The following is an 18,697-nucleotide window of genomic DNA, read 5'->3' on the forward strand; positions in this document are numbered from 1 at the left end:
CTGGAAGCTTTAGGGGGAACATTAAAAATCAGTTCATAAGTCTTAGTATCAAAGAGAGAGAAATTGTAATATCATCAGCTTAATCTTTGCCCTTTTTAAGAAAAAAACTAAATAAAATAAAAACTTTCTTACAAAAGTTATAAGTAAGTTCAAAGGACATATAAAATCTAAGTCCTTTGAATCTCTGTTTACAAGTTCCAACCAAAGGAAATATTACTTCTAAGGTCTTTAAGCTTTTAAACAAAATAGTTTCCTTTAACTTTTTGACAAACTTATTATTCGTTCTTTTTAGTCCTTTGTGTGATATTTTCTTTTCATACAAGTTTTTTTTACGAGTTACTTTTATAGTTTCCCTAATAATTTGTCCTTTTCTTACCTTTTGACATACTGATAAATATTTATAAACCTTTATGTGGGTGTTTGATGTGTGTGTTTTTTTTTTTAAGATCACAAAACTTTCCAAAGAAGCAACTTATTTTTTCACAATTCATTAGTGTTTAAGTAATTTCCGCATAAAAAGGAATAACACTGACAAAAATCTACCATCTTTTTTTTATAACCAAGCCATAAAAATAGTTCTTAACTTTTTATAAGCCATGTTATCATCAGCAAAGAAAGACAGGAATCTATCCAGTTTATTTTTATATTCACCTTTCCAACACCACCTTGACCGTTTCCATGAGCAACCAATTCAACTAACAACCCACATCTCTTATGTATTTCTTTTTTTCTTGTTTTTTTTTTTTTTTTAACAAAATAGCATTTTTATATCAGAATGAAAAGGAGAAAAAAATATACAAAATTAAGCTTCTTCAACTAAAAACAGAGGTTAAAGGAAAATAGTAAGAAAAAAAATTATCAAAAGACTTTCATTCAGGTGGCAATCCGACAGGATATATTTTTATTTATATTGTGTGGTTATATGGACACAAAGTTTAAGAGGAGAAGAAAAAAAAAACTTTAATTTTCGGCCTTCGACAATAAGTTTTTTTTTCTCAACTCGGACATACTATCAGGACTCTGGAGGAAAAGGGATATTATTACATTACGAAATTAATGGATAAGACGAAATAAAAGAAAAGCTTGCGGATATTGTGCTCGTGTTATTTTTGTCCCTGAGGACGTACGAAAATACCATGGAGATTTAAGAGAAATCGAAAAAAAAAACAACACGGCGGCGTAATCTTTGTTCTGAGGGTAAACATCTAGAAGGTTGGGGGTAGTGCAAAACTTACGCCTAAGATTGTTTTATTAATTGGTTGTTTGATTGCTTTTGTTAAGGGTTCAATCTCAAATTTTTTTTTTTTAATATAAGAACAAAATATATTTTTTAAAAAGACAGTCCATAATTTTGGCATTGAATATAAATAGAACTGACACAGGAAAAAAAAGTTCGCTAATGAATGAGGATTAGACCCACAGTCAATCAAAGGGATTGTACATTCGGTAGTAACACAAATCCTGAAAAGGACTTTTTGGTCACTAATTAACCAAAACTATAATTAAAATTCTAGTAATTAATGTTGTTTGTCCATACAGGGTGTCGCACAGTCATCGCCCCAAACGAAAACCATAGTTCCTGAGGTCATTTTAAGTCGATAAACTAAAGGTGTGATTTTCTCGTTTTCGAGTTATGACGGTTTTTATGATTTTTGCTCTCTTTTCCCTTAACTGGCTTTATCTTTGCCAAACTACGTCTTAATCGAAAAATTTTTTTCACAACCAAAACTGGCCAAAGTTTGAATTCACGTTATTTGCACGTTTTCCACGTACACTGTGGCGTATACGTACTTTTTTTTTTGTTAAATAGCTAAAAAAGATCGTGTTTTTGTTTAATTTAACTTTGAGGAGTTTGTTTTAAATGTTTCAGGAACTAATTTAATTTTTTTTGTATGTATTATAACAAGCTTAACAACTGCTACTCGAAATCAACAAAAATAATAACGAAACAAGATAAGATTTTTCAATATAGTTAAAAAAACGGGATTTTTTTTCGAAAAGTTGCCACTGAAAAAGAAAAATTTTTGTTATAACTTTATTGTACCTACTTTTTAAGACAAATACGGAACAAACTGTAAGACCATTTTTAAAGTTCAATTTGCAAAAAAAAAAAAAACAAGAAAACATTTAATGTGTTCTTGTTTTTTGATTTTATTTCGTATTGAAATATTAATTTCAATGCACTTTTTTTTTAATTATCCAGGGACTGTGTAAAAATTTCTTTCAGAGTTTAATCAAAAACTCAATAATTTCACATTTTCATTATAAAACTAATAACACTTATACAACAAATCAAAACTTCTTAGAAAAAATATAACGCCTTTGTAGTTGCGTGCAGTTTGCAAATTAGGACTTGAAACAAAAGAAAATATAAATAGCTGAGTATTACCTAATGTTTACATTGAAAACAAATCAAACAAACATTTACATTGGCTGATTACTTTCTTTTTATCTATACAAAAAAAAACTACTGTTTTTTGTTCAAGTGTAAAATACAACATTGATTACATCGCTGCAGGCATTCGCATTTCATTCGCAATGCAAACATAAAAAAAAATAATAAAAAAAGGAAAACAAAAAATCAAAATAAAAAATAAAAATTACAAAATATATGTATAAAATATTAATTAAAATATTATTCACAGATTTTCAAATATTCGATCACATTCCTTGATATTTTATAGAAAAATAAAAATTATATAGTTAAAAAAAGTTAAGATATATACAAAATATTATTAAAGTGTTAGATTCCTAAACAATATTGTTAAAAAAAAATATATAAATTGCAATTTATTTATGCTTAGCTACATAGGTATATTATGCATTATTTTATGTTTCGGTTTTTATGTTTTTTTTTTTTTTTTTTAAGTATATGGCAACTATTTTTTTAACGTATATTACATTTTCATTTCATCACAGAACTAAATTCAAATATGCAAAAAATATTATAATTTCATAGCATAACTCGTGCCGGCTGGGATTACTTTATTTTGTTTTTTTTATTTTTTCTGTAATACTTTTTTTTTGAAAATTAAAATTAACTAAAATTTCATAAAGCAGAGGGCTATTGTGAAAAATAATAGGAAAAAAATTATGTTAATGAAATAAAAAAAAAAAAACAAAGTAAATCATTGACGGAGGTTTTTGTATTTGAGATGTTTTAAAAATACAGATATTTTACTTGTATAGTAAATGCGTGTTAATATTCAAAATCAGGCGGATTTACTAAAATTGTATACAGATCTTCAAATTATGAGAAAGGAGCCGCCATTTTGAAAAACGCGAATCGGTTATATCTCCCAAACTAATGGCTTGAACGAATTGGTTACTCAACCAAAGTTGAAGGTAATAGAAATATCTTTTCTTGTGCATTTACTGTTTTTCTGCAAAAACAACACTTTTGAGGTTTTGTCGTTTTATTTGTTATTTTTTCGGTTTTTTTTTTTAATTTTTCTCAGCACGTATTATAGGAACATAATTTTTTTATCATCATAAATGTTGTAGAACATCAAAGTTCCATTAATTTGGTATACTTTTGAAAATAATGCGATTTTTTAAACCAAAGATACGGAACTTTAAAATAAAATCCCTCTCAATATTTTCAAACAATTTAAAATGATAACCAAAACTATGACGTTTGTTTTGTTTATTTTTTTTTCTTTCTTAATTGGCAAAGTAATTAAAAAATTAACTAAAGGATTTCAGTTATGGGGAATTATATGAGTGTAAGTCTTTTTTACATTGAGTCAAATATCCAAAAAGCTGAGTTTTTAAGTCATGATGACAATTAACGTGACTTCAACTCAAATAGAGAACAATTACATAAGTCAATAATAAAGTTTAGTTTCTGTTAAAGAATTGTGGGAATTAAATTATTGTAAGAATATTTGTATCTAAAAAGAAAACAAAATGTGATATCAAAAAAGAAAGGAACAAAATAGATAAACAATTAAATAAGCTTAATATTATGTACAGTTTACAGAATAGACAGTAAAAATTGAAATGAATTAAAAAATAAATGCAAACTAGGTTAAGAATTTATGAACAAACTAAAATATTAAAAATGCATTTAGACGCAAACGAATTTGTTGGTTTTTTATGTTTATGTTAAAAGAAAAATAAAAATGACAAAGGCTCAAAACAAATTGTATCCTTTAAACATTCCCATTCCAAAACTATTTATTTTTTAGCTTTTTTTGTTTTATTTTTGTTTGGTGTGTATAGTAAAAGGATATCTATAGATAGACTTTGAATTTAAAGGAAAAATAAAAGAAGTGTTTACCATTTTTTGAAAGCTGCATTGTTGTCCACATACACACACCCCCACACTCTTATAGCACCCCAATGATTTATGCAATGATATTTTTCCTTATTGAATTGCATGATTTGAAAAAAAAAAAAAAACAAAACAAAAAATATATATAACAAAAATAAAAATAAACAAAACAAAAGAAATAAAAAGACACACTCAAGTTTGTTTTTTTTTTTACAACTGTTACTTCGAATATTATTTTTATTTATATTTTTAACTTTCACATTTGTGTAACACTTTTTTTTTATTTTTAAATATAATTTTAAAATATTGTTTTTTTTTTATGTTTTTTGATCATCAAATTTGGTCGCATATTATTATTTGTTTTTTTTTAGTCTAGATACAATATATTCTTTTTTTGTATATAATTTAATGTATATAGTGTAGTATATTATAAAGAGTAGGTTTTAATGTAAATAGACAACTTTTTTTTGTATTTTGATTTTTTTTTTTTTTTCAATATATGTTTCAGTTTAGTGTTTTAAATTGTTCTAGCGTAAAATTTGTCCCCATTTAGTTAAAAGAAGATTTTTAGTTTTTTTGTTTCTTTAAGAAATAAAATTTAAATAGAAATTAAAACTAAGAAAATAAAAATTAAAACAAAAATATAGATCACCCATCTGACAGGAGTTATGAAAATATATTATTTTTTTTTATATTTTTTAATGTATATTTATATGTTATGCATTTAGTTTATAATATTTTTTTGTTTTGGTTTCAATTTAATAGATTTATTAATGTATCTTATTTAATGTATATGAAATTGGTGGGTATATTATTTAGAACTACGATGGTATTTTTTTTTTTTTTTTTATTTTTATGAAGAGAACATTTATTCTATTTTTTTTTTTTTTTTTTGATTTTTTATTTTTTTATTTCTAATAAATTTCTCTGTAACAACGTTATTTGGCTTAGCCTATATAATTAATATTTTTTTTTTACTATTTTTTTTAATTTACTTAAATAAATTTGTTATTAAAATTAAATATAATTTTATTATTGTACTAAATTCGAAGACATGATTTAGTTGAAAATATATAGTTTTATATAGTCTACCATTTAATTTTAGTTTAGTATTAGTATTTGCGCTTTAAAAAATCGATTGCGCAAAAACAAATTCAATCGAAAGTTATGCATAACGATGGTGGAATGATAAAAAGTTGATGAAGCTAATTGTTTTTCAAAATATTTAGTGTGGTACAAAGTAAATGAGTCCCTGCATGCAATATGTTTTTATTTGTAAATAAAATTATTTTGGGTAAACAAAATTTATAAAAAAATTGTATTCATTCAGAAAAAAACAAAATTCAACGCAAAATGTTCGCATTTAATATTTTTTTTTTAATATTCGTCGATCTTATTACAATTTTGACTACTTGACCATACATGATTCCAAAATCGAATATCATTTAGCATTGAATTTTTAGTGCAGACACTTTTTTTAATGCAAATTAATTTTCTTAATGGCAATAACAATTTTATCTTCAATGCAAATTATTTTCATTTGTAGGTAATTTCTTATTTTAATGCAAAATATTTTTTATTGCAGTAAAATTTTTTTTAATTGCAATAACATATTTTTTTTATCCAAATATTTTTCAGTTTTGCAATAAATATTTTTTTTTTCAATATGGAATCAAAAGCAAATGCACCAAAAATAAAATGATTTTTAACAACCCTGCAGTAAACTGACTGCATTTTCGTAGAAGTTAAGTAGTTCATCGGCCAAACTTAATTTTGGTTATCAAAAAACTGTACCCAGCAAAATTAACGTTGGTTATGCAAGTCTTTTCTAGCCTTATCTAAAAATAACGCCTCATCTGATACCCCAAAAATGATAGGTACTCTTACACTTTTCAGGATTATCTTAAAAATTTCGCATAGGTTTGCATTTGAATCGTTTATTTCGGAAACAGCATAAGTCCATGAGCACTAACTTTTCAGGAGCAACAAAAAACTGTTTTTTATGTTAAAACTCCACAACATTTCAAATTAAGAGTATGCCGAGTTATAATCTAGCTAAAGACAAATTTAAAAACCTTTAAAATATAAACCTTTTTTGAAGTCTTAGCGGGTTTTTAAGCCTTTAAAGTCACTGGACTTATGTCGTTTCTGCTCAAAACGACTTTTTGTTGGTAAAACTTTTTTTTTCATCTAGCTATAGCTTTTGAACCCTGCTTCTGATTTTAATGAATAAAATAGCAGTAGATAGATTAAATCTTTACCTCTTCATTGATGTATAATTTTAAAGCTTGCGTGTCTTGATGGCTGGCAAAATAAAAACTGGTAAAATGTCATATATTCAAGAGTAAAACACGCTGCCACCGCGAGGAAATCTGGCTATAACTTTTGAACCCTGAGTTCAATTTAAATGAATTAAATATATTCCTTACCTTTTTAAAGATGTATAACAAAAGGGTGTGCGTGTCAAGATTGCTTCCATAATAACTTAAAACTGCTAAAAACAAAAGTCGAGTATTTAGCAGTCAAAAATGTTGTCACCGGGTGAAATATTTCCATATATTTTGAACCCTTTTCTTTCAGTTTTCGTATTTGGGGGGGGGGGGGGGTCTGACATACTTAATTTTTTTCCAGAAGATGAATAACTATCATAAATGAGAAATTTCAAAAAAAAAAATTTGGGAAAAATGGACTTATGCTGTTTCTGAAATAAACGATTCATTTATGAAGTTTCATAATGTCAATTTACTACTTACATTCAGCTTTTTTTTATAACTGTCCCAATAAGTTCCAGAAATGAACCATCTACTTTGGAGTTTAATACCACACTTTCTCCAAAGAGTTATCTAAGCGTAACTGATCACAACTCGTATCATCATACGATCATACATAATCTCATCTCACTCAACTCAACTCGATCCAATCAACTAAACACAAATCGACTCCCCTCAACTCAACTCCCCTCAGCCCAACTCAGCTCAATTCAATTCAATTCAATTCAATTTAATTCAATTCAATTCAATTCAATTCAATTCAATTCAATTCAATTCAATTCAATTCAATTCAATTCAATTCAATTCAATTCAATTCAATTCAATTCAATTCAATTCAATTCAATTCAATTCAATTCAATTCAATTCAATTCAATTCAATTCAATTCAATTCAATTCAATTCAATTCAATTCAATTCAATTCAATTCAATTCAATTCAATTCAATTCAATTCAATTCAATTCAATTCAATTCAATTCAATTCAATTCAATTCAATTCAATTCAATTCAATTCAATTCAATTCAATTCAATTCAATTCAATTCAATTCAATTCAATTCAATTCAATTCAATTCAATTCAATTCAATTCAATTCAATTCAATTCAATTCAATTCAATTCAATTCAATTCAATTCAATTCAATTCAATTCAATTCAATTCAATTCAATTCAATTCAATTCAATTCAATTCAATTCAATTCAATTCAATTCAATTCAATTCAATTCAATTCAATTCAATTCAATTCAATTCAATTCAATTCAATTCAATTCAATTCAATTCAATTCAATTCAATTCAATTCAATTCAATTCAATTCAATTCAATTCAATTCAATTCAATTCAATTCAATTCAATTCAATTCAATTCAATTCAATTCAATTCAATTCAATTCAATTCAATTCAATTCAATTCAATTCAATTCAATTCAATTCAATTCAATTCAATTCAATTCAATTCAATTCAATTCAATTCAATTCAATTCAATTCAATTCAATTCAATTCAATTCAATTCAATTCAATTCAATTCAATTCAATTCAATTCAATTCAATTCAATTCAATTCAATTCAATTCAATTCAATTCAATTCAATTCAATTCAACTCAACTCAACTCAAGTCTACTCAACTCAACTCAATTCAACTTAACTCAATTATTTCTTATTCCTCGCCAAGTCTACATCAACTACATCGAAAATTAAATGGTTTAGACCTACTAACTTTTTGTGTCAGGAACAGTTCAGTTGTTTTTTTTTACTTTTTAAAATGTTTTGTAGTGACCTTAGATGTGCCATGGCATTACATCACAATTTCGAAAAAAAATATTAGTTAACAATTCCAAAAAAATCAACTTTTTATCATTTCAATCATGTTCTTAAAAAGTGCTTTCAAAGTAGGTATTTTGTTATTAGATATTATATAATTTTTTGTTTTAAGATAAAGATATTTTCCTAGACATTTAAATTTTCTTAAAACTGATTCTGGTGTTTGGCTCTTACTGTGTTTGAAATGTTAATTTATATATTTACAGAGATATAGTATAAAAAACTTAAAGAAAAATAAATTCGAAAAGAAATAAAAAAAAAAAACAAAAAATCTAAACTAAATTAGTAAAGTTATAAGTTCAGAAAATACTTTTAAGAATATAATTTTGCTCAACTTCGCTAAACCTCATTTTCATAAAAATGTTCTGTAAGTTTCTGACAATCGTATTGTATTTTAAAATTTTCTTATGCTGCTCCAATTAATGCGGTAAAACAAATGCAATTCAACTTTTCGACCACAGAATGAAGAAACTTTCATAAATCAAAGAATAGAGAGTGTCAAGTTCAGGAATGTTTCTGTTGCTTATACTTTACAATAAAATGTATATGAAACAAATTTAACGAAAAGTACCTACTACTCTTGTTGCGGACGATACAGAAGTTTTTAATGGTTTAAGAAATTTTCTTATAATTCAAGTGCATATAATGCATATTAAAGTAATTAAATTGTTTGCTTTTGAGAAAATTCAACAGAATTTCCCATGAATTTAAGTCTTTGGAAAATTTGAATTAGTAGGCAAACTCAAAAGTTTTTAGAGGTTATTTGAGTTTTATAGTTATTAAGGGAATAACTTAAATAATCTTAAGGCATAGCAACTACCACTTGTAATGACGTTGTTTGTAATGAGCTTGTGCCTAATCAACCCCAAAGGTATATTATGTCTGACATTTTTCGCTCTATAGATTGGAATACTTTTAGGGTTTTTGTGGGCATATTGAACTACAAAACACATAATCAACATTACTGATTTTCTCGATATGTCCAAAAGTTCATTTTTACTTGATTTTTCAAATTAATGCAAAAAATAAAAAAAAAATACTTTTCCCAAAAACAATACCTGACTTGTATGAAAAATTAATTCAAGATTACAAAACACTCCTTAATTTTCCTGTGCATTTAGTGGTTTCCGAGATATTGATGTTTAAAGACAAAAAGTTCGATATCTCAGCGTCAAAATTTTCATATATGTATCTTGAAATTCATTATAAGATCTCAAAACTAGGAAGTTCGAGATTAAAAATCAATTCGGCAATTTTTAAGTCACTTGAAAAACATCAAACATTTTAGAAATTTTTTTTTTTTTATTTTTAATTTTTTCCGCTAATTTAATACATTTTTGAAATTGATTTTCACTTCACCTCACTGAAATTCTTACCATCAAAGTATCGAACTGTGGAGATACATAGCATTTGTTAAACTACAGATAAGAATAATAATAAGAAAACAACGCTCAATATGAAAGAAAACTCAACTTTAGCGCACAAGTTAATTGGAGAAATACGAGTTTCAAGGCCAATTAAATTTTATTTTTAAGCAAAATACTCAATTGTGTCTAAAAAATGATCGAAAAATAATTAACAGGTTTTTTATTAAAAAAAAAAAAACTAAGAAAATAGTTTATTAATTAAGGTTATGGGTCATTGCAATTTTTCTAAATGTTTAACTGTTAAAATTGCCTATGACTTTTGCAAAAATATTCTATTTATAAATGTAAATAACAATTTAAAAACTTCGATATTTATCATTTCTTTTTATTTTTATCAAATCTAATTAAATTATAAACTAACGAAAATAAAAAAGTAATAATTAAAAAAATTAAATAAATATTTTTATTAATTAATAAAATTTAGTATATTTTTAAGTAAAATTATAAACTTTTCTAAATTTAATTTTTTTTTTTTTAATTTTTATAGATATTGACGTATTAAGTTTAATTTTTAAAAGTTGGTGGAATTTGTATACAAACAGGACCGATTCTAAGTTAAAATAAATTATTTCTTATATTAGATTTTTTGTTCTATTTTTCATTCTATTTTTTAATCCAGGTCCATAGTACAGTACTATTCAAAATGATTATCCCATGAGAAGACTTTTTTCTTCAGTTTGAAGTACCTATTTTATATTTTATAAATATTTTGGCAAAATAATTTATCAAAAAAAAAAAAAAAAATAAAAACAGCGCTCTGTAAAAATTAAGCCATTTTTTTTTTCATCGAAGATACAAAGAAGTAAAAGAATATATAGTACAGTCATATAGTTCTCTCCGATATATATATTTTTTTTTATATTATTCTTGTTTTAGTTTTTTTTTTTTTGTTGTTGTTTTGTTAAAAAGAAGAAATACATATAAAAATTAACTACACAGTTAAAAAAATTTCAGATAAATATTTTGATACATTTTAGTTTTATTATTTTTTTTTTTTGAAGAAAGAAAGTGTTGACATTTAAAATGTTTAATTAAACAATTAAAGCGATTAAAATTACACGATATAAGTTAAATTCCAAATTATATAGTTTTCAGGCTACATATTATAAAAAATTCTTAATCGCTGAAAGAAGGTGTTTTTTTTTTTTTGTCGAAAGTAGAAGTAGAAGAAGAAGTAGTATGTAGTAGAAAATAAGAATACCGACATTAAAACTACCAACAAAATAAAAAAATAAATAAAAAAAAATATAAACTAAAAATAAGCAGAGAACAAAAACATAAACTCCACTGTTTCCTGATTTTTTTTTTTGTTTGTTTTAATTTAAAAAAAAATAATTAACGAGTTATGCAACAATATTGTGATTTTTGTTTGTTTAAAAAAATAAAACAAAACAAAACTTTGTTATTTTTAAAGATTTTTAGTTTTATTTATACCGGAGTTTTGGGTAGTTTCCGTCTTGTTGGCGATGCCGGTGATTTGTCAGTAGTTTCAGGGTCTATTTTAATTTGAGAAAAAATTAAACATAAAGACACATAAAAATAAAAACAACATTTAGTTAAAAATTAAAACAATTAAAAATAAAAAAAAATAATAATAAAATAGTAAAAAAAACTCACCTGCAACAAGACCCAAACCAATGGGTCCATCACCAGATTTACGTGGTCCACTCTGATGGCCACCACTGTTGCCTGGCGGCAGATTTTCATCAAAAAGATCACACATACGGAAGTCTGTTGCATGCTCAACCAGTAATTCGACAATGTCTCCAGTGCGGTCCATTATAGAGCAAACCTCTTCAAAGCTGCGATCGATGAGCGACATGCTGTTCCATTCAAGTATCTGGAAGTCGGTTCAATATATTAATTTATTTACAAAAAAAAATATTTCTATTAGTTAACCCTCTACTGCATACGAAGCCAAATATGGTTTTGTCTGTTTGTATGCACTTTTCTCTTCTCTGTCACAAAAAAATGGTAAAGATTAAATACAATCCTCTTCTTTAAGTTTCTGAGAACCCATAGAGATAGTTTTTTCGTGTGTCCGACACAAAATAAATGTGTATTTTATGATCACAGGTGAGTCGATCAGTCGTGTGCATTGAAATCGAAAATGTAGAATATATCCATACTTTAAGTGTTAATTATTGCGTTTGTTTGGAAAGTAAAGTGGAATTAAAAATTTATTTTTGATCGATTGTCTAATTGTGTATGCTATGAACCAATTTTTGTTGAAAAAAAATTATTGGCCTGGTCTTGGGAGGGCAAAAAGTACGGAAGCCATATTTGGCTTCGTATGCATTAAGGGGTTGTAAATCTACACAATTTGTTAAATTTTTTTGTTGGAAAATTTTGTTTCTTTACATTGTTATTTTGCTTGGAAGTTATGTTTTGCTTCAGAAATGGAGCCCCTTCGCCTTTAGAGACATTTTTCTCATGTTAACCATATTTCCAGCGGCGTAACCTTTAAAATTTTAGGGGGAGGGGGGCTCACCAATAATATTTTTCAATAATTTTATTACTTTATAGTTTTTGTAAGATCTGGGAGTGGGTGAAAATGTTGGAGCAAGACTAACTTCGACAGTGGAAAGAATGTGAACCAGAAGAAATGTTTAAAACGGACGAAAACAAATTGCTTTTCTCGGTTCCATGTCTTAAAATGAGCCAAATTTGAATTAATTCGTAACCTTTTGTAATACAATGTATTTTTTTTACTTTATTTTGTTTTTAAATGATAAATATTTATCTTTTGATGTTTTTAATTGTATTTTTTACATAATCTGAATAAATAAAATTTGTAAGATTTCTTACCCCTTAATGCATACGAAGCCAAATTTGGCTTATAAACAAATTTTTTAAACAAATTAATTTAAACAAATTTTTTTAATGAAAACCGTTTTGAAATAACCCAAAGAACCCATGTAAAGCATTTTTTAATTTTTTCGTCCGCTAATATTAATTCATGCAGTAGAGGGTTAAAGACAAATTAAATTTTTTTGGACCAATATTAAGGGTACCTTTCATATAAATGGAATAGGAAAGTTACTTTTTTCCAAAAACAACGCTCATCATTTTGATTAAAATTTTTGTGTGTTGAACATTTTTGTTGAAATAAAAAAATCATTTTCTGTACCGTTATAAATGGTACTTAACATAGAACGGTAGAACGTAAACCACGACCAAATTAAAAAAAAAAAACAGTAATTTTTGGATTTAAAAAAATTTTCAATTTTTTTTTTTTTTTTTTTTTGAAAAATCAATTTTTTTAAATCGGGTGATGAATTTTATCCAAATATGTATCGTTTTATGTGTTGAATAATATTTTCTTAATTCTTTCTTTTTTTATCTTAAGATATTTTTAAACAAATGACAATTATAAAAAAATGAAATTCCTTAAAAAAAAAAAAACAAATCATAAATTTCTGACTAATTTTGTTTCATAAAAACAGAAGTTTGGTTTTGTGTACGTTTGCTAACCAATGACCGATTTTCTTAATTTTTTTTCTCAGCCAAAGAGGAATAAGAGTAGAAATAGAGTGAATAGAGCTATCACGACATTGAAAAAAGAGGCTATTTTCTAAACGGTAAGGTTTAGAGAGTTGATTTTTTTTTTAATTGATAGATAAATTTATTGTTAGGTTATAAAAGGTATTGAAAAAATTCAACAAAATTTCAAAACCAAGTTGTGTAGGGTTTTTTGAAATGAATACTTGTGGTAGACCTTCGACGAAAGGCTTTTTACAAGTAGGGACATTTTTTTTACAGAAATATGAGTTACACTATTAAAAAGAAATTAAAAAAAATGTAGGTGTCTCATACGGAATTTTCATAATCCCTGTATTTTGAAATATAAACTTTTGAAAAGCAACTAATTTTAAGGGATATTCTTTTGAGCAGTTTTTTTTTTTTGTAATTTTTAAAAGCCTGCACATTCATGCCCAGTATTTTTTAGTATCAATTTATATTAAAATTGATAAAACAATATCTATTTTTTATTGGAAACTTTTCTGAATGTAACGGGTTGGGCTGAAAATTCTGCCGGGGACAAAATTCTTTTTTCAAAATTCAGCTTTACAAAATTCTGTTTTTCAAAATCCTGCTTTTCAAAATTCTGCTTTTCATAATTCTGATTTACAAAATTCTGCAATAAAATTTAAAAAAAAAAAATGGTTTGGAAAATGTTTAAAAGCGCGCGCTTTTTTAATTTTTTGCAGAATTCTGTAAAATTATCTCCTCGCTGCATGTTTGATTACTTACTCACTTTGTCAGTTTTTTTTATGTTATGTTTTATTGTATGTTCAATAAAAATAAATCAATAAATTCAAAAATATTAAGAAAAGATTTTTAATGTTAAATAATTTCGAAAAATAATTAGAAATTTATTAATTTATCAAATAAAAGTGACCGTCAAAAATTTTATTAAGAAAGGAATATTTTGTGTCTTTATTTTTAGTTTCCAATAGTTTTCAACGGTTTATAAATGTGAATTATAAGAAAGTCAGTCTATGCATTATAACAAATGTTTGGGACAGTTACACAAAAACAGTAACGAAAGTAGTAAAGTTTTGAACAACTATTAATGAGATGTAAGCGCATATGCTATAAAAAAAAAAAAACAGAATTAGCAGAATTTTTTTGTTCAAAAATATCCTGGTAGAATTTTGAAAATCAGAATTTCAAAAAGCAGAATTTTGAAAGACAGAATAGAAAAAAGAAGAAATTTGTAAAAAAAAGCAGAATTTTGAAGCCAGAAATTTGACCCGATCCCGAATGGGGTTGGGGTCAAAATTCTGCCGGGGTCAAAATTCTTTTGTCAAAATTCTGCTTTCAAAATTCTGCTTTACAAAATTCTGCTTTCAAAATTCTGCTTTTCAAAATTCTATTTTTCAAAATTCTGTTTTTCAAAATTCTGCAAAAAATTAAAACATAGTTTGGAAAATGTTAAAAAGCGCCCACTTTTTAACATTTTGCAAACCCTTAATTTTTTGCAAAATTCTGTAAAATCATCTTCTTGAAAAATTATCTGCTTATTTGATTACTTACCTTAATAATTTGTCATTCTTTGAATGCATATTAAGTTTTGTTTTATAAATGAATAAATTTGAAAATATTAAGAAAAGGTTTTTAATACTAAACATTTCCGAAAATAATTTAAAATTTTTTAATTTGTCAAATAAAGATGAATATTCAAACATTTTAATAAGAAAAGGAATAAATCTTGTATCAAACAACATCGGTTCCAATAAGTTATAGATTTTATTTGAAAGAAAGTCAGTCTATGCATTTTAAAAAATATTTGCGACACTTAAACAAAAAAATTTAGGAAAGTACCAATGTTGAATTACATTGATGAGGTGTATTTTTCTTTAGTCAGCGCATATGCTATAAAAAAAAAAGAATTGGAAGAATTTTTTTGTTCAAGTATAATGCTGACAGAATTTTAAAAAGCAGAATTTTGGAAAGCAGAATAGAAAAAAAGCTGAATTTTGCAAAACAGAATTTTCGTTAAGAAAGCAGAATTTTGAAAAGCAGAATTTTGAAGCCAGAATTTTGATACGATCCCTTTCTCGTGTTTAGCCTAATTTTGAAGAAAAAAAAAGTTTAAATAAGGCTTATTTATATCCATTAAAAAAGCGTTTGACATGGTCAACCACAAGATGATAATATGAAATGGATCTTAAAAGCGTTATGTTTGCATTGCAGAAAACAAAGGTTGTAGGTTCTTATGGTTCAAAAATGCTTCGAATCTTGGTATAAATTAGGATGTAGATTCTAAGAGCTTGGCCCAAGTAACTTTAGTTAATTACTATCAGCCTATAAACAAAAATTATGTTATTCAATTTGTTTTCGATAAATGATTTTGTTTTCGATAAATGATTTTGAAACTAGTAGGCTATTGATTATGTCATTTAGAAAGGAACTAAGACGTTCACTGGTTTTTATTGCAGGAATCGTTCAATGGGTTATAAGAGTAGATAAAGTCGCTGAGTGCTATTAAATGAGAGGGTGGAAATTGAAGATAGGGGTGCAATAGCCCCCTTTTTGGTTTTTTCAATATATCTCGTAAACCGAGCAAAATTTTGATATATTGCACTCAAAACTTTTTGTAGAGAATTGAATTTCCTATTAGAATAATGTTTTTTTAAAAATTGAAAACAAAAGTTTCCATACCAAAACAGTCGAAACAATCATAAAAAAAATATCAAAAAATTTGATTTTTTGATTTTTTTTCTTTTTTAGTGGAACATTTTTTTTGGGTTGAGATAGAAATAAACATAGCTCTAAAGAAAAAAAGAAGAATGAATTTCCTTCAAAATGCTGTGCTCACTAAATTTTTTCATTGAAAATTAACCGAAGTAAGGCCATTTGAATCTAACTTTTTTATCGCATTTTTAGTTTTACTCAAGTAAAACAGAAACATTTTGATAGGAAAGTACCTAAGAACCGAAAACTGATAATGAGATTTTGTAGAGGGGTTAAATACAATCATTGTTGACTATGGCAGGGGGGTCTATCTCCCCCCGTTTTGGCGGGAGGGGACATTTTCTAAAAAAAATAACTAAAATAAAAAAAAATTATTAAAAAACAACGGCAACACTTACAGTTATGATTGATACTTTTTTCAAAAGCTAAGATTATACACTTAATAATAATTTTAAAATGAAGTTTTTTTAATTAATTGTTTTTTCAAAAAAAACGAGTGAGTCAGATAAAGAAAGTAGTTTTTCTATTTTTCAATTTTATCAAAAAGTAGAAGGCACATATGAACATATGATTTTCATGATTTGATAAGAAATCAATTAAGGCAGTTTACTTTGTCAATCAATTTCGTATTGAATACCACAGATTGTGTGAAGATTGTATTCAATGTGATTTTTAAACGTTTTTTCCCAAATTTTGTTTTTGAAATCGGTTAGTTTCGGGTACTCGGGTACTCAAGTAGCACACTGGTGTATAAATTGGTGTAAATTCATTAATTTTGGTATAAAATTGACAAATTTCGATAAAATGGTGTATTTATCAAAAAAGATGGTATAAAAATTATACCATCATCTTTTCTGTGCAAAATTTCAACATTTCTTTTAAGATTCCGAGCAAAAAATACGCCGATATTCAATTATTTTTATAATACACCATGGTGTATAAAATTATTCGATTCTCAAATGAACCGAAACGGTATATTTTGTACCCTCTCTTTGGTGTAGGAAGTACACCCTGTGGACATAAAATTCACCAGACTGCATAAGTAGGAGACGTCATATTTTTCCATGGCCGCCATTTAAATAATGAAGACAGCGATTAATTATTTTACTATAATAGTACTATATCGGACTAATTATCCCGCATTTTTTCTTTTTTTCGATTCGTTTATATTATAATAAGAGAACGCTTCTAAAAAAATGTAAAAACAACAAAAAAATTATTATTTTTGAAAAACTGATTTTAAAAATCGAAAAAAAAAAATCATTAATTCATTGAAATTTTTGAGGCGCTCGATTTTTAGACGGGGTAGTATCTAAAATTAGTAGATAGAATTTGTTTCGTTCTTAAATTAGGCAGTCAAATTCATATTTAATCATTAGTTTCTCATGGCAGTATTGTGATAGAGAATTATTAATTTTCATTTATTTCATAAGAAATAGTGTAAATTTTAATTCATCAAACTATTTAAGGTAAAAAAATAAACTTTAGTTCAAATTATAAATCAGAATAATTTAAATGGTGTATTTTACCATAGATTTATTGTGTATTTTTCAATTTCAAAGGAATAATTTTTAACTTAAAACCAGTTCATTTTTTATACAACTAGCTCTATTTATATACCAAAAATTGGTTTAATTTTTTAACCAGAGGAGTTTATTATATACGAGAAAATGGTATATTTTTTATATTCAAAATGAATATCACGAAAGTGCATAAAATACTCCAAATATTTTGGTGTATTTTAGACTTTTGTGCTACTTTTGTGCTACTTGGTACCCGGGCATTACCCGATTTACTCGAGTACTCGGGTACTACCCGGGTAACCGGTTACCCGGGTATCATCAGCTATACTTTGTAAATAAAATAACAGTATCATCTGTACCAAATAATGCAAAATTGACTAAGGTTTTTACTTTTATGTCCCACCGAACTGAACTTTAAAGAGAGTTTGATGATCGGCCCTAACAACGTTCTTAAAAAAGTTATTCACCTTGTTGAAACTTATCACATTTTTTTCTTTATAAGAACTGTGTACATATTTCTGAGCGAACACGTTTAAGTGATAGGTTGGGTGTATTCAATTCAAACAAATATTACCTTATCACCCTGTTGTAATCCATTCTTTTCAGCAGGTCCTCCAGGCACTGTCCAAACAATGTAAGCAAAGAGTCTTCCATCAGCACCAGTCTTGCCACCAACAACTCGCATTCCAAAGCCCCGCGCTGCAAAGGACAAACAAGAACAAACAAAGAAAGAAATAAGAAAACACATTTAAACTCATTTATCCTAACGGTGACGAGGCGTTGAGAACATTGAAGTACCATAAGAAGTGGCCATTGCTATATTCTGTGTAAACGTGAGGGCTATCAACTTAAAGGGTTTTTCACTTCATGTACACACATAATACTTATGTATGTATTTGTGTATATATACAGAAAAAAGACACACCGGCTAGTGTAAGCATGTTTGAAAATGTATTAAGTAGTCGTGCAAAAAGTTATGGTTTTCATCTCCATTTTATTGAGATACTTTCCGCCCAGCTCAAGAAATGATATTATGAAATGAATGGTTTGGCTAAGGGTTTTATGCTGGCAAGGATATGGAAAGGAGATGACAATGTGGAAAGGAATTCGATTTCTTTTTTAATGCTATTAGCTCTCTTTTGGTGCATGATATTCCAAAGGGATAATATTTTCTTTTTTACATTT

At 26.3% G+C, this 18,697-nt stretch overlaps 1 protein-coding gene across 4 annotated transcripts in view; it reads right to left on the reverse strand.

Annotated features, from left to right (window-relative positions):
• The window catches only part of LOC129911692 (regulating synaptic membrane exocytosis protein 1), a 247,748-nt gene that overhangs the window by 24,994 nt on the left and 204,057 nt on the right, over window positions 1-18,697 (reverse strand). For all 4 annotated transcript variants that reach the window (XM_055989559.1, XM_055989558.1, XM_055989557.1 and 1 more), the window contains 3 exons: window positions 18,087-18,211; window positions 11,406-11,628; window positions 11,223-11,284 (listed from right to left, as the gene is read on the reverse strand). In XM_055989559.1, the coding sequence (XP_055845534.1) occupies window positions 11,223-11,284; window positions 11,406-11,628; window positions 18,087-18,211 (410 nt within the window). The remainder of the gene's footprint in view (window positions 1-11,222; window positions 11,285-11,405; window positions 11,629-18,086; window positions 18,212-18,697) is intronic.

This window comes from Episyrphus balteatus, chromosome 2 (genome assembly GCF_945859705.1).
Source record: "Episyrphus balteatus chromosome 2, idEpiBalt1.1, whole genome shotgun sequence".
NCBI lineage: Eukaryota > Metazoa > Arthropoda > Insecta > Diptera > Syrphidae > Episyrphus > Episyrphus balteatus.